The 22,757-nt window shown below is 37.9% G+C and overlaps 1 protein-coding gene across 2 annotated transcripts in view; it reads left to right on the forward strand.

Moving 5' to 3' along the window:
- LOC126174640 (myoneurin-like) overlaps positions 1-22,757 on the forward strand; it is a 136,941-nt gene that overhangs the window by 48,940 nt on the left and 65,244 nt on the right. For both annotated transcript variants that reach the window (XM_049921050.1, XM_049921051.1), the window contains exons 4-5: positions 190-265; positions 20,194-20,334. In XM_049921050.1, the coding sequence (XP_049777007.1) occupies positions 190-265; positions 20,194-20,334 (217 nt within the window). The remainder of the gene's footprint in view (positions 1-189; positions 266-20,193; positions 20,335-22,757) is intronic.

Consider the following 22,757-nt stretch of genomic DNA (forward strand, 5'->3'; position numbering starts at 1 on the left):
CAGCAACAGAAATACAAATAGCTTTAATGGTGGAGCAGTGACAGTACTGTGGTCAGTTTTGGTTGAAATATAATTTTACCTATGTTGACTTATTTCCAGCATAATCTACAAGAGCATTTTGACTAATAACCAGTTTGAATTTTTCTTGTAGATAAGTGATGTACCTTATATTTTTAATTTTGTTCACAGGACCAGGAGCCAACACATGAATTACCAGAGAAAAGAAACTGTGAAGCTGTTACTGTTACTGGTTCTAGGAAACTGAGTAAGTACAGAGGCAATACATTTTTACACATCTAAAATTCTGGCCAAATACTTTTAACTCATAAAATTTGTCATATGGAATGTTTTTACTTTTGCTTGATTTTCGAGATCTGTTTTAGTGTTATCGTGCTATCATATAGCTAATATTGTATAATGAAACTACATTGTGAATGGGACAGATGTTGCACCTGAGTCGTCCACTAAAATACAACACATGTGACTGGATTTTCAGAGCAGGAGTGGCAATTAATGAACAAGGATATTATATAGGATTGGGGAGAGAGGAGGAGGGTGGGGGGATGTATCGGAATACCGTTTTGCGAGGGATCAAGGATTGTGGGAATGATATTCTTCATTTCATTTCAGAATTAGACAAAAGGTGTTTGAAGTCCTAATGGAGAACATAGTTCATTTGTTCGAGGCTTATGTGGTTCTGCTGAGGTTACTATTATTCAGTAGACTCTTCATCATAGCAAATACCTCATTCTCATTCATTAGTCACTGTTTTCCATCAGACTCCAACTCCATTCCTGTTCCCACCCCATTACAGCTTTCTACCCCTGCATCACTTTGTACATTACATGGTATTTTCCTACTTTATTCTTGTCCACTGTACCTTGCTTTCCATGTCTATTTTCCTTGATCAGGATATACCACCTCCACTACTTACTGTTTTCCTAATGTATCTTGTAAAAACTCCCTATCCTGCACCTCTGTATGCATCTAACTGAAATGACCCACACATGCCAGTTATTCCTATCCCTCTCTGCAGTTGCTCCTCACTCTCCTCAACTCACATGTCACTGAAGAAAGGCAGTTTTTGGTGCTCAGGTGATAATTGTCCTTACCTGTAAACTTACCTGCAGCTCAACACCACTTGTCTTAATTGAGCAGCAATCTCTATTCATAATTAGTGCCATAAAAATATATATAAGTAAATGTGTGTGTATGTTTTTTCCATGTCTCTTCCCTCTTTCTAAACAACTGGTATGATTTCAAGCATCTCTACACATGTAGAGAGAAGTACTATGGAGGTGGGTACCACCTAGTTCCATAGGGGTGGGGGGATGGGGATGAAGTAGTGTTGGTAACACCTGACATCTAGACTGCCTTGCACATCTGGTGTGTTTTGCAGGTAGCAACAAAAAGTGTTCAAGGGGGTATACATGTGGATGGGCACTGCTGAGCAGACTGAGTGGAGTGAAGGAGAAGGGTAGTGAGAGGGGAGGATGGGATGGACAGAGAGAGGATGAGGATGAGGAGGAGGAGGAGGAGGAGGAGGAGGAGATAGACAGAGAAAGGGGAAGGGGAAGATAGGTGCAATACACATGGCTTATATGTATGCCGGTGAACCCATGAGTAGAAAGTTAGTTTGTTGTAATTCTGCTACTAGAATGGTTTAGACAACTGAAAACTGTGAGCTGGAATAGGATTTGAATGCTCTCACGTGCAATATTTGAGTAACAAAGCCACTTGGTACAGCTTTGCCTTTGAATAGCAAAGATCTAGTTTTGAGTCCCAGTTTCATTCTGTTAAAGATTAGTTGTGGTTTTCATGACAAAGTGAAAGGTTAATTCTAGCCCTCCTTTTTTTGTTGCCTAATATATTGTCTCATTTTTAGTTTTACTTTAGTGTTTTTAATGAGTTCACTGCTGTCATGTGTTATTAGTAACTGATAAAATTTTGTTTGTAATGACCTCTCTGCCAATTGGAACAACAGAAGAATAATAGAAACAGAATGCATACTTGTTTGGATACTTGTTTGTTCTGCAGGAACAAAGGAACTGTGATCACTTTTTGAAATACACACAGAAAAGACTGTTTCATGGTCCAAGAAAAATGGCTAAGAAAACAAAAGGGGAACGATGAGGAACCAGTGATAAAGAAATAGATACAATGCTGCGTCATAAGAGATACTGAAAATGGATGGATGTAGAGAATCCTCCTCTCAACATTACATCTGAAAACCATTTGACTCAGCACTGCACCTACACTTATTGTCAAAAGTACAATCAAAAGGGATATAAAGTGAACTGGATTGAGGACTTTTTGATAGGGAGGACACAACATGTTGTCTTGGGTGGAGAGTCTTCATCAGATGTAGAAGTAACTTCGGATGTGCCCCAAGGAAGTGTGTTGAGACCCTTGCTGCTTGTATTGTATATTAATGACCTTGCAGACAATATTGATAATAAAATCAGGCTTTTTACAGATGATGCAGTTATCTGTCATGAAGTACTAACTGAAAGAAGCTGCATAAATATTCAGTCAGATCTTGAAAAGATTTTAGTGTGGTGAAGAGGTTGGCAACTTGATCTAAATGTTCAGAAATGTGAAATTTTGCACTTCACAAGCTGAAAAGAATGTAGTATCCTATGACAACAGTATCAGTGAGTCACTGTAGGAATTGGCCAACTCATACAAATACGTGGGGGTAACATTTTGTAAGGATATGGAATGGAATGATCACATACGTTGATTTGTGGGTAAAGCAGGTGGTAGCCTTCGGTTTATTGGTAGAATACTGGGGAGGTGCAATCAGTCTATAAAGGAAATTGCTTACAAATTGCTTATGTGACTGGTTCTAGAATATTGCTCAAGTGTGTGAGACCTGTACCAAATAGGATTAACAGGGCATACTGAATGTGTACAGAGAAGGGCAGCATGAATGGTCACACGTTTGTTTAATCCATGGGAGAGTTTCACAGAGATACTGAAGGACCTGAACTGGAAGGCTCTTGAAGGTAGATATAACTATCTTGAGAAAGTGTATTAACCAAGTTTCAAGAACTGGCTCTAAATTACTCTAGGAATATACTACAACCCCCTATGCATTGCTCACGTAGGGATCATGAGGATAACCTTAGAATAATTACTGCATGCTCAGAGGCACGCAGCTGAGAGGAGGCTTTGAGCCCAGGAGGGTGGGTGTGGGTGGGTGGGTGGGGTGGGGTGGTGGGGAAGGGGGAATAGAATAACAGAAACATTTCTTTTATTATTAATTCTACATTTCTCCATGAGCATTACTTATTAGTAAGTTGTTGTGTCAGCATATTGTTTGGCTGTTGTCAAATTTGACGATGCTCAATTTAAGTTCTTGGTTAACATATCTTCTTTTTTCTTGTATGTATTGTTTTCTAGAAGCAGGATTCAGATTTCTCCAGTTTTCAATAATGTAGTATCATAAATATGGCCTAATGTCATTTATTAGCCTGTATCTTTTCTGTCTATTCACAATTCCTGGTGGAGCATCCTGTATTATTGCAGTATGTGGTCTTTTAATGCTCCAGCTAGAAAAGTAAGAATAGGATTATTTTCAAATACTAGACAGATGTTTTGCAATTGGCTTACATTACATAATGGCTTTTGGTGATAGGCAGGGAAAGGTGGTAATTTAATTTTTGAACAGATTAGATGTCTGTATAGGAAAGACACTCAAGGTGGAAGTGCAACTAAACTCGGGCTCGTTCACTACCTATTTTTTCATGTGGCTCATCTGTAAAGGGGGTTGGTAGTGAACGGTTGCATTTGCACCCCTACTATTGAGTCATATATTGGCTAGCTTTTGAACAGCAGTGAAACAAACTATATGCATTCATATTGAAACTTATTTATTCAAAGAAAAACTTTAACTTTGTAGCCATGTGTTTTTACGTTCACAAATAAATTCGATCTGTACAAGTAATAATCGGTGTGATTCGTTGACTGTTTGTCTCACACCCACACACTTTCACGTTGTTGCTTTGCATACACTGGCATCCATGCTTGCACTCGCGGCACTTTGCCGCTCCCAACTTGCCACCATAACGGACAACCAACAAAGACCCTGATTTTCCCGCTCGTATCCACAGTCCTGAGTCGGGTCACATGACACCACAGTAGTCAAAATAATTGCTAAACATGGCCACAATTCGTTTACAATAATTTATAATATTTAAATACTTAAATCTAAATACAGTATATAATTTTACACATTTATCACCACACTTTTATAATTTGTTGCAATTAAAAGAAAACCAAAACACTACGCAACAGAACTACAACGCCCATCAAAACACAAAACAAGTATTTTCCAGTCTATTTTGCCCAGCATATTATCTCTGCTGCTGTGCTTTAAATTTAAATTATGAACTACTTGGAAGAGCTCCATATTATCCCCTGTTACCTTACATAACCTCACTTCATGGAGACATTACCTTAGTAATGGCAACATGAAGTAACACCAAATGGAGTGAACACACATTACTTTATATATTAAACATTTTAATTATAACTATAATGGTACCAAAACATGTAGAACAGTGTTATAGTGGTGAGTTAATCAGTGTAAGTACTGGCATCAGAAAACAAACAAACATTATCCAACAATGTATCCAACTCAAATATGCAGTTAGATAGTCTTCTATTGAGTCTGATTGGGCAGGCAAAATGCAAAGAAACTTATGTTATATAAATGCCCATGTTAGTCTATATGTAGGTTGCACACTCACTGCACATTAACACTTCCACTGTTTACACAGTTGTTTCTGTAAGTTGCACAAAGTTGTTGTAACCAGATCCTTGTGTTCACAGGTTTATGCATTGGAATGCAGTCTCTGCAAACTTGTCAGCCAGCAGTACTGTGCTTCCTCTCGTTAGCCAAGCCATCCTATCAACGTTTAATCAAATCCTCATAAATCTTGCCTAGACATGCAGACCCACATTTCCCAGGAGTCAGGCTATCCAAACCCTCCCTGGAACATCCTGTGTTCACTGATCAGCTCTTATTGAGGTTTATACAAATGACAGACAAGCACACAAATCAAACACAAACATGGAATTCTTAAATGTATTCTATTTCACCCTTCAAATGTTCCCAAATCAGGAGCTCCGACATTTCTACCCCCCGCACCAAGAGAATTTATTCCCAGATGCAGAGTCTTATATTTTTTTAAGCACCCATACATCTACAGGGTGTTACAAAAAGATATGGCCAAACTTTCAGGAAACATTCCTCACACACAAATAAAGAAAAGATGTTATGTGGACATGTGTCCAGAAACGCTTAATTTCCATGTTAGAGCTCATTTTAGTTTTGTCAGTATGTACTGTACTTTCTCGATTCACTGCCAGTTGGTCCAATTGAAAGAAGATAATGTTGACTTCGGTGCTTGTGTTGACATGCAACTCATTGCTCTACAGTACTAGCATCAAGCACATCAGTACGTAGCATCAACAGGCTAGTGTTCATCACAAACGTGGTTTTGCAGTCAGTGCAATGTTTACAAATGCGGAGTTAGCAGATGCCCATTTGATGTATGGATTAGCACGGGGCAATAGCCGTGCCGCGGTATGTTTGTATCGAGACAGATTTCCAGAATGAAGGTGTCCCGACAGGAAGACGTTCAAAGCAATTGATTGGCGTCTTAGGGAGCACGGAACATTCCAGCCTATGACTCGCGACTGGGGAAGACTTACAACGACGAGGAGACCTGCAATGGATGAGGCAATTCTTCGTGCATTTGACGATAACCCTAATTTCAGCGTCAGAGAAGTTGCTGCTGTACAAGGTAACGTTGACCACGTCACTGTATGGAGAGTGCTATGGGAGAACCAGTTGTTTCCGTACCATGTACAGCGTGTACAGGCACTGTCAGCAGCTGATTGGCCTCCACGGGTACACTTCTGCGAATGGTTCATCCAACAATGTGTCAATCCTCATTTCAGTGCAAATGTTCTCTTTACGGATGAGGCTTCATTCCAACGTGATCAACTTGTAAATTTTCACAATCAACATATGTGGGCTGACGAGAATCCGCACGCAATTGTGCAATCACGTCATCAACACAGATTTTCTGTGAACGTTTGGGCAGGCATTGTTGGTGATGTCTTGATTGGGCGCCATGTTCTTCCACCTACGTTCAATGGAGCACGTTATCACGATTTCATACGGGATACTCTACCTGTGCTGCTAGAACATGTGCCTTTACAAGTACGATACAACATGTGGTTCATGCACGATGGAGCTCCTGCACATTTCAGTCGAAGTGTTCGTACGCTTCTCAACAACAGACTCGGTGACCGATGGATAGGTAGAGGCGGACCAATTCCATGGCCTCCACGCTCTCCTGACCTCAACCCTCTTGACTTTCATTTATGGGGGCATTTGAAAGCTCTTGTCTACGCAACCCCGGTACCAAATGTAGAGACTCTTTGTGCTCGTATTGTGGATGGCTGTGATACAATACACCATTCTCCAGGGCTGCATCAGTGCATCAGGGATTCCATGCGATGGAGGGTGGATGCATGTATCCTCGCTAACGGAGGACATTTTGAACATTTCCTGTAACAAACTGTTTGAAGTCACGCTGGTATGTTCTGTTGCTGTGTGTTTCCATTCCATGATTAATGTGATTTGAAGAGAAGTAATAAAACGAGCTCTAACATGGAAAGTAAGCGTTTCCGGACACATGTTCACATAACGTATTTTCTTTCTTTGTGTGTGAGGAATGTTTCCTGAAAGTTTGGCTGTACCTTTTTGTAACACCCTGTATATCACTGTACATAAATAAGCTCTTTTTTTAATTCCTATATCAATTTTCACATAATATTTGGCAACATCTTGAAACCCATTCTTTTCTGCCATTTCCATGGCTAACTAGATTCAATCATAAATGGCAAACAAACTCACCAAGGTCATAAACTTTTACAAGCATCCACTTAGCAATTAGTGTTCTTTCCCTCACTTCCCTCATGTACATCTTATAATAAGCAAGTTAATTATTTCCCATATGCCTCTACAATTTGCATATTTAGTGATGGCCCTACATGACTGTCCCAGCAACAATCCTGCCCCCACGCACCAGTATCAACTCCAGATGCCACAGATACATTAGAAATTTTAATAAAATCTCAACTATTTTTTTTAACAAACTATTTGCAGATTTCCTCCCTCCTATATTCTCCACACATTTATACAGAAATAGACTAGATGTACAGTAGGTTTCAGTTCCTGTATGACTTTCAACAAGGCTTCTATCACACCCACACCAGTTGTGCAAATCCATTGGACAACAGATTCCCTTATTGCAAATACATACAGTATAATGAAGTTTGTTGACCACCAACAATGGCATTGCAATATACACAGTAACACAAATAATACTCCAATTATAAATACACGTATATATAACCCCCAATATTTTTTTTTAACTTGACAATAGTATACATGTGAATCTCACTTCCTTACCCTTTATTCTTTCACCACATATTTTTTCAACTCTGTTACATTTATCAGTCCAAATGGCTTTTTGGACACTGTATATACCAACCTATATGCATTAGGGTGTGGACAACCCGTTATCTCAAAGGGTCCATGGTATAATTCAAATAACTTTTTGATTTCGCCATCAATATCACTGGAATTTTTCTTGTTCCTCACCAGCACCTTATCTCCCTCCTTGAACTTTGTTGTCTTATACCTTTCTGCATGCCTCCCCTGTCTCTCATGTCCTTTCTTTAACATTTGCTGTCTGGCCATCTGCATCTTCTCTTGACTTGTCAATCCTTGAGATGGAGGAAATTCTATGTGTTCTGCTATTAGATTGTCTGACTTGATATCTTTCATGAGATTCTCATAGGGTGAGAATCCTGTTGCACAACTCTTCACTGTGTTCATAAGATCCTCAAACACAGTTATGTGTTCTGCCCAAGTACTATGCTTTTTACTGCAATATGTCCTACATAGCCAACCCAGCTCCCTCATATACCTCTCAGCCAGGTTTCCCGCAGGGTGATACACTGAAATCCTTATATGCGTTATCACAGATCTTTGCATAAACTTCCCCGACACACCAGATGCAAATTGTGCTCCATTATCAGACAGAACATTCTCTGGTTTTATAACATTCACAAAGTAATCTTTCTCTAACTTGTTAATTATATTCTGGCTAGTGGTCTTTTTCAGTGGATACAGCCTTACAAACTTTGAGAATACATCAACAGCTAAAAGAACGTACTTTACACCCCCTCAGCCTGTTGGCAGCCTCCCAAATAAATCAATAGCCAGCAGTTCACCATTTCTTTTAGGAACAATATTCTGCATCTCTCCTTGTACTGCAATAGTAATATACTTCACTCTTTGACATTTGTCACAAGAAGACAACTGTCTCTTTACTCTCCTGGCCATGTTGTTAAAACTAACATAGTCCTGCAGTATTTCCAAACATTTCTGAGCCCCATAATGCCCATGGCTAAGGTGGATGTGATTGATTAATTTTTCCATGTGTTCATCTGGAAAACATACCTTCCACTCCTCTTTGTCCAAATTTCTTCGTCTAAATGAAATCCCCTTATAAATTCTATAGTATTTTGCTATTTTTTCATGTTCTTTACTTCCAAAATTTGTTTTGATAAACTTCAGGGTTTGGTCCCCATTCTGAAGTCTCCTCATGTCCTTACAGATGGATTTGATTTCCTTCTCTCCACCCACTCCTTTCATGTACAATATCTGTAGTTCTTTCTCATCTGCATTCCCTTCATGTTCTTCTGTAATGAAAGGTAACCTTGATAAGGCATCAGCCACATTGTTGTCTGTGCCTTTAACATATCTTATCTCATAGTTAAACTACTGCAGAAACATGGCCCATGTCAGGAGTCAATTATTCAACAGCTTACATTCTTGCCAATAGCTCAGAGCCTTATGGTCTTTCTAAACAATCACTTTCCTACCTTCCACATATATCCTGAACTTCAGAAATCCAAAGACTATGGCTAAAAGTTCCTTCTTTGAGATACCATACATACTGTTTGGACAGCATTCTGCTTGCAAAAGCGATTGCCCTGTGCTCAGTCTTCCCATCTACTATCCTCTCCTGAAATAGCACTGCTCCTATCCGATAATCTGAGCTTCCTGCCCCAATACAGAAAGGCAAAGACAAATCTGGATAGAACAAAATTTTGCAATTTTTTAAGCTATTCTGTATGGCTTTAAATTCCCTGTCACACTCAGATGTCCAGCACCAGGTTACACTTTTCTTTAATAGTCTACATAAGTTAGGTGAATTCAGGCTATAATCACTTATATACTTCCTGTAGAATGAACATATTCCTATAAATGATTTCAATTGTTTCCTGTTTGTTGGCACCTTGCAGTCAACAATACCCTTGATTTTCTCTTTATTAGGCAGAATGCTATTAGGAGTTAACTGATGACTGAGAAATAGTAATGTTGCTTGAAAAAATTCACACTTTCTTAACTTAAGGGTCATTCCCCCTTTAGATATAGCCTTGAATACATCCTCCAACAGCTGACAGTGCTCTTGCCAATTGCTACTTATAATCAAAATGTCATCTACATACACTGTCAATTTTCTCATTAGTTCATCACCCAACACATGACTTAAAGCCCTTACAAAACCTGCTACAGATATTGATAAACCAAATGGCACAACTGTAAACATATAAGTCCTGCCCTCAAATAAGAAAGCAGTGTACTTTCTGCTCTCTTCAGCCAATTGAACCTGCCAGAACCCTGAAGTCAAATCAACACTTGACAGAATTTTAACATTATAAAATTTTTGCAACAGCTCATTCATGTTCTCTGGCTGATCATTTTCTTTGACTATTATTTTATTTAGCTATCTTGCATCCAATACTATTCTTATAGAACCATCCCTCTTTTTCACCACTAGTATTGGATTACAATACTCACTCCTCCCCATTTCCAGTATGCCCCACTTCATCATCATCTGTACCCTTGCCCTTACAGCCTCTCTATTAGCTATTGCTATAGGATAAGGTTTGGCCCTTATTACTTCATGTGGCAATACCCTCAAAACATAACTGAAGTCTACAACTTTTCCAGGTCTGTCGGAGAACACATGCTTATGTTTACACAATAAATCTGTAAGCTGCACCTTTTGTTCCTCATTTAAATGTCCCATTTCATTTAGTTTGTCATATATCTGCTGTTCAGTGCACATTTCATCATCTACCTCATCGATCCTTTGTAAATGAGTCATTGTCTCACCTCCTTTTAATTCCCCTTTAAATTTTATTCTTCGTCTGTTTCCACCAGCATCAAATTCTACCGCTCTGTCCTTTACAAAAATGCTATTGTCATACTTGTACAAGAAGTCCATACCCAAAATTACATTCAATGCCAAACCCTTCACCACAAAGCAACTAATATCAAAACAATACTCATTACTACTAAATTCCAGCAAAACTTCTCTGCTGATGGGCTTGCTGCATTTCCCAGTTGCTGTCTTAATTTTGACTCCTGTAACTGGTAATTCTATTAATTCTAAACCTTTAATTTGCTGCCAGAAAGATTCAGAGATTACAGATAAACTTGAGCCAGAGTCTAATAATGCTATTATACCTGTAACTCCTCCCACATTAATATCAATTATTGGCTGTATCACCTCTATTTCTACTCTGTTCAACCCTGATTCCTGTATTAAATCTCTTTCTATTTCACTCCTACTTTCCTCTTGCATAATGCAAATATCTTTAGGTCTTTCTCCAAAACATACATCAGTATCCCCTTCAAACAGATCCTTAATAGCAAACTCAACATTCTCTTCTTCACTTAATTCTTCCAATTTTCTGGCAATTTTAAATTTTATTTTACCCCATTCTTGAGGCATCAAAGCTTTATGTAATTTTGCATAGGACACCCAATCACTCAAATCATAATCAGCCTCCTCCTTTCTTAACCATCCACAATTCTCAGGCTTGCATCCTCATGAGTTAAGAAAACATGGGTTTCAATTTTATCTTCTGGGCAACCTACAGCAACATTCTCCATATCATTACACATTTCTATATCTACATTGAAGTCATTATCACCACCACCACAGTTAACACCTGCATCCACAAGCACAGTAACATTATCAGTAGGAAATTTACCAGCATTTTCCACATTGTCCAATACACCACTCATATTAGCCTTTACATCACACTGATAACCCTCTCCTCACCTTTTCCACCATTCTCCATACTATTTCCAATAGACATCTCTACCCACTCATCACATCCATTATTACTGTGAACATCGCCCCTTAATTCCATATCCACTTCTGTTTCCCCTTTTGATGAAACAACCTCTGTCTCTGATCTTTCAATGAATTTTGCTGCACACAAACCAATATTGTCCTCCTCTGCTTGTAATCTCTCTTCCCTTTTAAACATGTCATCAATGTTAAACTCACACTGTTCATTGCTGGTATTAGCCTTGTTCCATTTTTTTCCTCTTATACCTTTTATCTGTATTTCTATAATTGTTAAAACCCCCCCATAGATTTCCATTTCCTAAGACAGCATCCATATGACACATCCCAATTTCCCTATTTTCCTTGCTGACATTATTACTCATCCCATCAGGTCCTTGTCTGGCCCTGTTCACATAATTACCAGTCCCCCTGCGGACCTTAAGTGAGGCATCAATTAGTTTTTTGATTGCCTACCCTGTCTATTTGCATCTGGCATTCCTATTCTCATACCTTCTCTATCACTCCTCATCTGATCAAAATTGTCTCTTCTCCCCCCAAAATTTCTGTTATATCTTTGTGGCCTGCTTCTCCAATCTCTATCCTGATTATTCTGATCACTTCTATCTTCTCTCCACCTGTTATGATTATTACTGTACTCATAATTAATACTGTTTCCCCTTTCATGATACCTTCCACTCTCCCTCTGTTCCATGTATTTAGGTCTGTAACACAATGCCCTGTCCATATTATCCACAAAATTAAGAAATTCTTCCACTGAATCTGTTGCACTGTGAATCAAATCCAATTGCAAATGCTCTGGTAATCTTCTCTTTAGTGTAGATATTTCTGTTAATACACCCAGTGGCCTATCCAGATGATTTAATTTATTCAGTTCTCTAACACAGAACTCTCTCATACTTTCCTTTCCACTCTTGTAACTGGGTCCATTCAAAAAATCGTTTTGCAATCTTAACTGTTTTGCCTGGCCCCAGTATTTGCTCAAGAACAGGCCTTCAGAGGCTTTAAAATCACAAAATTTATCATCATTTTGGTTTGTCCAGGTTTGAGCTCTCCATTCCAACTGCCTCTTAACATATTTAATTTTTGACTGCTCCCTCATCCCTGTCACAAAGTTATCCTTACAAGCAGCTAGAAAGTCAACAGCATGGTATTTATTCTCCCCACTAAAAGGTTTTGACTGAAATCCATGCCCCATAGGATATCCTAACAATAAATTTCCATTCCCTGCTGCCACAGTATTAACTGTTTCCCTCAAGACATTTATTTCCCCTTCTAATTCCTTGTTATTGTCAGTAATCCCCTTATGGCAATCCAGCACTCCTATCTTAATGGATTCAATGTCTGCCTCTGTTTGTTTTTGAAGGAATGTGCATTTCTATTCCTGTACCTGAATCTGCCCCACAAGATTACTTTGCACAGTGTCTACCTTGGCTACTAGTTCTCTTTCAACCTCATCAACTCTCTCAATAATTCCCTCGACAATTTTAACTGTGCTTTCGACTTTATCTGTAATTTGAGTGAATCTGAGATCTAGCTGATCAAATTTTTCACTCACTGTCTTTATTTTACCACTAAGCCTCAATTCCATATCCCCTATTTTCGAATCCATTTCTCCAACTATTGCAGTTTTTATATTCCCTATTTTTGAGTCTATTTCTCCTAATTTACTAGTAAGTTTTACAAAAAATGTACTCCGGTCACTTCCTGGTATCCAGCCTATTTCTTTTGGCATGCTAGGGCTACTACAGTTACTCCTATCATCCACTGATTCGCCTTCACTTTGAGATTCACGCATCTCATTGGCCACGGCTAATGAAAGGGCACAATTTTGCAATGTAGCTGCTGGCTGTACTTATCTTTTATATCCTCGTGTGATGCGAGATCTGCAGTGAGCTCCGAAGCACAGCTATGCAATGAATTGTAATCGGCGGCATGGACACGCAGCAAACTTGATCAGGAGCGAGAACACATTGCGTGGGCCCTTGGCAGCATGTAGTCATATTGTTCAGTGGCATGGACGACGGTGTTGATCATCGGCAGCACGTGGATACAGCTTCGAGTGCTTTACCCATAGCAACACATGGACGTGGCACGGACGACGGTTTTTTCCCGCAGCAACACGTGGTCACGGCATGGACGACTGTTTTACCCGTGGCAACACGTGGACACGGCACAAACTGCGGTTTTACCTGCGGCAACACATGGTCGACTCATCAGGCTGTATAAATGACTGCCTCACAATCGTGGTGGCCTTATATCGGCGTAACCAAGAGGCAGCGCGTATCTTGTCCAGCACAAACACTCCGCTACTGCTAATGCACCGATTTAGCTCAGAGCCCCCCCACTGACTGTTCAAAAGCCTAAACATCAGACGGACACCTGATTCCAAAATACTGTGGAATAGAGAAGAAAGTCCTATCCCGGACGAGCCCCCCAATTGCAACTAGACTCGGGCTCGTTCACTACCTATTTTTTCACATGGCTCATCTGCAAAGGGGGTTGGTAGTGAACGGTTGCATTTGTGCCCCTACTATTGAGTCATATATTGGCTAGCTTTTGAACAGCAGTGAAATGAACTATACACGTTCAGATTGAAACTTATTTATTCAAAGAAACACTTTAACTTTGTGGCCATGTGTTTTTACATTCACAAATAAATTCGATCTGTACAAATAATAATCGGTGCGATTTGCAGACTCTTTGTCTCACACCTACACACTTTCACGTTGTTGCTTCACATACACTGGCATCCATGCTTGCACTCATGGCACTTTGCCGCTCCCAATTTGCCACCATAACGGACAACCAACAAAGACCCTGATTTTCCCGCTCATATCCACAGTCCTGAGTCGGGTCACATGACACCACAGTAGTCAAAATAATCGCTAAACATGGCCACAATTTGTTTACAATAATTTATAATATTTAAATACTTAAATCTAAATAAAGTATATAATTTTACACATTTATCACCACACTTTTATAATTTGTTGCAATTAAAAGAAAACCAAAACACTTTGCAACGGAACTGCAACGCACATCAAAACACAAAACAAGTATTTTCCAGTCTATTTTGCCCAGCATATTATCTCTGCTGCTGTGCTTTAAATTTAAATTATGAACTACTTGAAAGAGCTCCATATTATCCCCTGTTATCTTACAGAAGAAAGGCACTCATCGGCAGGCAAGGTTCTGGAAAAAATTAAGCCTACTGTCTTCGCCGTCCCTATCATGTATTTACTCGCCAACATAAATGAAAAGCCAACCAAATTAAATAACAGATATTACAAAACACTGATTCATAATTCACCACTACCTTTCACAAAATGAAATATACAAGAACTGACTGGAAAGTAACCTCCACTAGGCTAAAAGAAACTGTAACTATTAAAGCAAGTTTATTAGAAAATTTTTCCATTTGCTAGTGAGGCTCCATTGCTTCAAAAATCTATGCCATCACACCTAATGAACTTCCTTTTCTTGAACAACTGAGTTGCTTTTTGCTTCAACAATTACATGTCTCTGTAAGTGTTATTTCGTATCCATAAAGTGTTCAGAAGGGGAATCGAAGGTCTTATCTTTTTCACTGTAGCAACTCTGGAATTTGGAATCAAGTATTTTAGTTTTCATTTGATTGTATGCTGTAACTGTTGTTCTCCTAATGTACATAAACAGGTATAAAGTAATTTCTGTTATTACTAGTATGGATAGATTAGCACTAGTCATAATTTTGTTATCAGTATACTTTATAGAAGTAGCCTGCAGTAGCTGTTTGTGCTTGTTAATGTCTTAATTCATTCCACACCCTTCAAGGCTCTTTCATTATTGGATACATGAAACATGATGTGTGACTGAATGAATAAATGAATGATTGATACTGGTAGAGTCAAGAATTGATTTGATGGATACACTGGATCCATTGATTTAATCTGAAACAAAAACTTAGTAGAATTTTTTACAATTTGTCAGTTTTACAGGCATTGAATGATTCTCATACAGGTGTCTTTATGCTTGTTTTTGCTTCATCCTGTTCATCCTGGCCTTGTTTGTCAGCAGTGGGTTGGCTTCATTTGACTCTCATGCTTTGTCTCCTTCCATAGTATGTTCCTAACTTTGCTATTGGACCTCATCCTCTATCTTGGAAGACACATACTCGTCTAAGATGTGGCATACATTACTCCTATGGGTGTACCATAAATCTTTCACATTTTTCTACGATGCTGACTGAGCTTTGATTTAATAATCGAAAGTCCAGGATGAATAACTATGACAATGAAGGAGTAGATTGCTACTCACCACATAGAGGTAGCATTGGGTCACAGACAGGCACAGTTGCAAAGAATACAAGAAATATGTAAGTGTTCATACAAACTCCTTCCTCAGAAATGGGAATCTCAGGTATTGATACAACAACAACAACACCACACACACACACACACACACACACACACACACACACACACACACACACGTGGCTACTGTCTACACATGCCATGGCCTGACTGTGACTGCATCATACATGAGCAGGAATCTTCTGGAGTGGGTGGTGGGGGTAAGAAGGAGGTATGTGATGGGGAGGGGAGGGGTATTCGGGTGGGGGTGGGGGAAGATATTGGTGATGTCAATGGGAGGGTGCAGAGATATAGTGGAGACAGTTGTAGCATTGGTAGGGTGTGCTTTGGGGGAGCACGCGGAAAGAAGGGGGGAAAAGTACAGAAGAGGAAAGGATTTGCAGGTGAATCAGCAGGATAGAAGGCTTGTGTGCACTGTACTGGCAGTAGGGAAGGGGATAGGCAGGTGGAGGACAGGGACTTGTGAAGGTTGAGGACAGGAGGCTGGGGGGTTTACAGGAATGAAGGATGTGTTGTAAGGACAGTTCCTGCATATGAAATTCAGAAAAATTGGTGTTGGTGTGAAGAACAGGAATGGCACGGGTTGTAAAGCAGCCATTAATATGAAGCACATTGTGATAGGTGGCATGTTCAGCAACTGGATGGTCCAGCTGTCTCTTGGCCATAGTTTAGCAGTGACCATTCGAGTGGACAGACACCTTTTTAGTAGTCATGCCCGCATACAATGCAGCACAGTGGTTGCATCTAAGATTGTAGGTCGCATGGCTATTTCCACAGGTTTCCCTGCCTTTGATGGGGTAGGAGATGCCAATGATAGGACTGGGGTACATGGTAGTGGGAGGATGTATTGGACAGATCTCTTGCATTAGGGTCTGTTGCAGGGATATGAGCCATGAGGCTAGAGACTGAGTGTAGGAATGGAGTAGGGATGGACAAGGATATTGTGTAGTATGGGTGGGCCCAATTGCCCATTTTTCCCTCCTTGATTATAAGGTGAAATGTTTCATACTTCTTTTAACATTAAGATCATATAACTTACATTGTCCATGTCTTCAGCTATAATTATTTGGTTATTAGCAAAAAGGAGAGTGCACAAATTACAATCTCCTGCCAATATCTCATGTACATTGCATTTTCTTCTCGAGACCGTAGGTCCGCCGCTCGTGGTCTCGCGGTAGCGTTCTCGCTTACCGAGCACAGGGTCCCGGGTTCGATTCCCGGCGGGGTCAGGGATTTTCACCTGCCTCGAGATGACTGGGTGTTTGTGTTGTCCTCATCATTTCATCATCATCCAGGAAAGTGGCGCAATTGGACTGAGCAAAGATTGGGTAATTGTACGGGCGCTGATAACCACGCTGTTGAGCGCCCCACAAACCAAACATCATCATCATCATCATCGAGACCGTAAGGGCTTGTTCTAAACATGTCTTCAAGAGAATAGATGCTATAACAGAAGCTTTTTTTCAGTTCCTCAGAGAAGCCAAATACCAAAGAAATTTCAGTCTATATCTTTACTGTGCTAACATCGCATATATAAAATTGTTCTACAACTGTCACTTCAATATTTATTAGCCCACTGTTTCACGTACTGGGCCATAACTGACTGTGTTACGTGCTTTTTGGAAATTCACAAAGATGTAATGGTTGGGTATGAGTTTGGCTGCATGATTTCTTAAAGTAATTATTCTGTCTATACATAATTTCCATGGCCTAAATCAATTTTTTTCTTATAATTTCTGTTCTCCCTTCACTGCCCTTTAGAATGTAGTCACAAAGTCACGCAAATATATTTGGAAATTCACAAAGACTTAATTGTATATTATTTCTATATGATTTCTTTAAGTAATTATTTTATCTATAAATAATTGCTGTGATCTAAATCAACTTTGTTCTTATAATTTCTGTTCTGCCTTCACTGCCCTTTAGAATGTAGTCATACAGTTGTGCAAAATTTGGGATTAAGTTTGCCTTTCAATAATTATTGCAGTTCACTATTTTTATAGATGAATATGATAGTGACTTTCTGATATTTTTATGGCATCACATCTCTGTAATGCTGATGGCATGCCATGTGACAGTTTTGTAATATAGCTTCTCTGCAAATTAAGAGCAGTGAATTTCCAGATGCTGATGAAATCTCTCTTGATGGATGAAAAAAAAGAACAAAAATTGGAGACACAACTGAAATCTTTTTTCACAGCAGTCACAGCCTCGTCGTCAGGCAATTTGTTCATGAAATTTGTCAGCTAATAAGTTTCAGTGTTTCACAGTATAACTTGCCATTACGTAGGTGTTAAACATGTTTGTTGATTAACTTGGCAAGCTCAAATGATATAAATTAGTGCAATTATCTGATTTAGCAGCTGTTTTGTAATTCATATCAAAAGCTCTTATTGCTGGTCCTTCAACATTTGAGGAACTAATAGACCATGTGATCAGATTCTCATTATCATCTAGAGAATCAAATCCATTTGTATACATCAACCATTAATTGCATTTTTTACTTTGCTGTCCATCAGTTGCAGAAAACTGATTACAGCATCTTGCATTGGAAAAATTTCATATTTTCAATTCAAACAATTTTTTACTATTCTCTCTGTTGGAGTAAACAGCTACTCACCATGAGATTTCTCCAGGAACTACCACTTTACAAACATGCTCTTGGTAATTTTGGCTCACGGACACAGAAAATGGGACATATGAATGATTTAATAAAATATTAATTATTGTAAACTAAAAAAAATTAATGTAATTGTACTTTGTTTTAAGACAGTTGATTATCAGTTTATTGTGTTACAACAAACATTTATAGTGGAGCATTAATATGTATAATTTGGTATTTTGTCTTTGTAATGTCTTGCCTATTATTCTGACTCTCAGAATAGTTCTGATTAAATGTTGGATGTTACTTAACAATTTAGACCATTCTTACTGATTAACAAACAATGAAAATAATAATTTTTAATGGAATTTCTTTACAGAATATTATAATGTTCAGATTTTTCAAGTACTTTCCTGGTACTACATTCAAAATACAATGTGGGAAACATCCACACTTCATGTTACCTTCCACTCTCAGTTATGGGAATGTAAAATTAATTTGAGGCCAAGTGTACTCATTTGAGTGAGGCCCATTGGCAGGTGATGTCCTAAAAAGGCTTTCCATAGTCTGTCATTTGCTCACCAAGCTGTTGGTGTATTTGGCACCAGGTTAGTCAATTGGCTTTACTTCATTGGTAGCATTTATATTTGTGACATGCGATGTACACTGTTGAAAGGAAGTTCTTTCATCACTAGATGAGACCACTTGCTTCAGTGACAATTGTGAAGTATTATTGAAGCATGCCTGCTATCCCATACATTTTAAGATGGCCTTATTGCATACAGAAATTATATCACTTCCTCTATTTATTTTACTATTTCCATTTTGTACTGTTTGCATTGGAGGTGGAAGAACAGTTATGCCAATGGACTTTTAGCACTGCCAGGTGGAACATCCAAACTGACAAATGTAAATAAAAATCATTCAGGAGATATGTTGTGTAGTGATGCAGCTGGTTCTATTATATTATACTCTTGAAATACACTGCTCAATTGTAGATTACTAGGTAAACAATGCACTTCCAATTATTGGCACGTTATACAATCTGAAATAAACAGTTGTGAGATAAATTCTAGATTTACAGATTTTATAATGATTTCCCATCAAAGCATTAAAATAAAATAAAAAATTACAGTTATCATACTAAGATAAAGTTAGTATGATGTAATTGTAGCACTGGACACTGGCAGAGGACAGGTAGTAGCAAATGTTGTCTCAAAATAATTAAACTTACTATAGACATTCCCTTGCATAAGTTTCTCTGAGATTACTTCTGCCATTAAAAAATGGAGAGTATTTCTGAGAAATTTATGTTGATTTTGAGTATGTTTTATTGCAGTTTTTAAGTAAAGTTAATAAAACATAGCACTGAAGACAGGCATACACAGAAGACAGGCATACATGATTCTGTGCATAGAAAAAATTATAATAATATATGAAATATTTATTTAATTGTCATTTGGCTAAATATGGATTCTGTGAAAAAATATTTAGAATAAAATTAACTCGCATTTTGCTTTCATTATCGAGTCTGAAGATACAATATTATTACATTACCTTGTCTTCTGACATACCACCATCTAATTTAACTGTTTTGGTGACTTCTTTTATCTTATGATAATCTGTAACACTGAATTTTCAGCATTTAAGAGTTTTAAATAATTTATTTGTTAGAGGAAAGGTATGAAATAGAGCAAAGAAAGTACATAATGTGCAATGACTTGAGGGAATGAAACATTGTTTCAAGTCATGTTTTAGTGAAGACAGGACACTGAAGATACACAAGTACATCATAAATAAGAATGTGAATTGGATCTGGTTAAAAAGATTTTGGTGCATCAAGCCATGCAGGAGACATTTCATTCTAAAGAAAGCACGTAATTTGAAAAATTCTGCAGGAGATTGTTCAAGAAACTTATTATGTATAGTATATTTTTAAGAAGTAAAACCCATTTGAAAGTGCATTAATCTGTTACAGCTAAAAAGCGAAGGATGCACTGGCGGAACAAACACAAACTGCTACGTTCAGCTAACCCTACATCTCGTATCACTGCTTTCAAGAATGCAATAAGCACTTGTCACAAGAGATTCTGCCTCCATCACAAAAAACAAAAGAGAGGTGAGTTTTGGCCAAACTGTTTTCATGTATTGCTTGCTCTCTGTGGGAAACTGTGATGTACTTGACTTGTCCTGTAATTACATAGAAAAAAGTGAAAATCAGTATTACTAGAGTAAAATGCATGGTTGCAGGAATAAAGTAACATTTATCAATGTAGAGACTTGTCCTGTAATTACAGAGGAAAAACGAAAACCAGTATTACTAGATTAAAATGCATGGTTGCAGGAAGGAAGTAACATTTATTAATGTACAGACCTTGAAATACCCACCACAGTCCTAACTGTTAAAGAGTTGTGTCCCCTCATCTTCAAAATAGGTGGTTCTCTCTTGATCTGGGTATGAGTGACCTGCTGCCTCTCTTTTCTAACCTCCCCCAAACTATAATTCTTTCCTTTCTAAGAAAGGAATAACAATTCCAAGAACTAGGATAGTTATTTATTTTTATGCATTTATTGACAGTAGAAAGAATTTCACCACCTGAAGGTATGTACTGGTCAGCGATTCAGCTACTTGTAATTTTATAACTTTTTGAAATGAATTTTCCCCTTTGATACATGCTGTCTATAGTTTTATGACCCTGTGATTGTGATAATATACATTGTTTATCATTATAGTATGTGAATGAATCTTCATTCATGTGGGGCTTTTGCGTCAGACTTTTCATTATTAAATTGCCACTATGAATTTTGATTGGTCTAACTCTGTGCATGGTGAAAAGAAACTTTACAATAACTGCTCTGAAACAAACTTTTATTTTGTCAGACTTCAACAGTTATTTTTTAACTCTGACATGATTGTTGTAATATTAATACCCTCTAAGCATAACAACAATGCTGTTACAGCACCTTCATACATCTAATGACAGAGGCTGTATCCAGTGCAGGTGTTACGAATTAACATTGGCACAGCTACTTTTTTATTTTATGGTTATTTATGGTATACATTGTGACTCCAATGTTGTAGCTATTACTGTAAATTAAAGCTGTCACAATCACTTAGGGAAATTCCTAGCTTAGATCATACCACAAAAAGTAAATCTGTATCAGTACAGATTGATTACATTCATATGAAGTGTATTACTGAACCCCTTTCTTAGTTTTGAAGATTTGCTTGTTAGGATGGTACCTAATAACACATGGATTGAGAGAAAAGAAGATATATGACTTTCAAAGAGCAAAAATTTGATCAACGTAAAGCTAAAATTTTATGAGACTTAGCGTAATAAGAAGAGGAATGTTTAAGAATGACAAGCAGTAGTAATTGAGAAAAAAGAAATAAGAAATAGCTGAAAATCATAACTGATAAGATTGAGGCAGAAAAAATTAGCCAATTGTGCATAGGACTCGCACACTGGGGGTTATGTGCAAACTTGTAGTTCATCCATTCTGGGAATCAAGGATCTCAATGATTTTTGCCTGTTATCGACATTGATATTGGCAATATGTCGGTCTCAGGATTTCCAAGAACTTATCAAAATCTTGAAGTAATTCCTCAGACTAGCCTGAACTTACAGAAAGAACCAAGCAGGGGGCTTCAGTTATACATGTAGACATATAACATTTAATAAAACTTTGACTATAACTTTTATTTTATGTTTGCATGCAGTAATGTTCATCTATTATGCTTTTGACAGATCATGAATGCAATGTATGTTCTAATGGCAAAGAGATATTTTACATGATATAATTATAATTTAACAATATTCAGAGTTTATTACTTTACTTCCAACCTGCAACCTTGGTTCTTGGCAAATTTCATGAATCTACGTCAATGGGAAGTGCCCTATAGGTTTTGATGAGTGTTTTGCCAGTATCAAAATCTGTGCCATAAATGCATCAATCTTTTCATTGTATTTACTTAGTAGCTTGAATTTTTTTCATTGCCAGACAACCACGGACAGACCTTAATGTATGGCATAAATTTGAACTTAATACATCTACCCATTCCTGACAAAATGGGTTCTAAATAGTCAGACTGACATACAGACATACAACAAAGTAATCATATAAAAGTTCCTTTTGTACAGATTGAGGCACGAAGTCCTAAAACACAGAAATAATACTAAAAAAAGCCCAAGAACTATAAAACTGGAGACCATAAATCTAACAAGAGAAAAGAGTTTATGTGAAATCCTAATGAAAGCCGAAGTTAGTGAATTAAGAGGAAAGAGACTGCTATGCTACACAAAATTACACTGTAGATTTAACATGTTGTGAGATTGCCTCAAAATAAAATATTTCACACCATATATATCAAGCTTAATATCTCACAGAAATAGAATTAGGAATATCAGATCACGCAGGGCTATGACTTCAAATAGAAAAGTCAGCCTTCAGTTCTGCAGAGAAAGGAGTGACATATAGAATTCTAGGTGAATCCAATGTAAACGAAATGATAAACCAGTTAAAAGAAGGACTCATGTA

This window comes from Schistocerca cancellata, chromosome 1, assembly GCF_023864275.1.
Source record: "Schistocerca cancellata isolate TAMUIC-IGC-003103 chromosome 1, iqSchCanc2.1, whole genome shotgun sequence".
NCBI classification, from domain to species: Eukaryota; Metazoa; Arthropoda; class Insecta; order Orthoptera; family Acrididae; genus Schistocerca; species Schistocerca cancellata.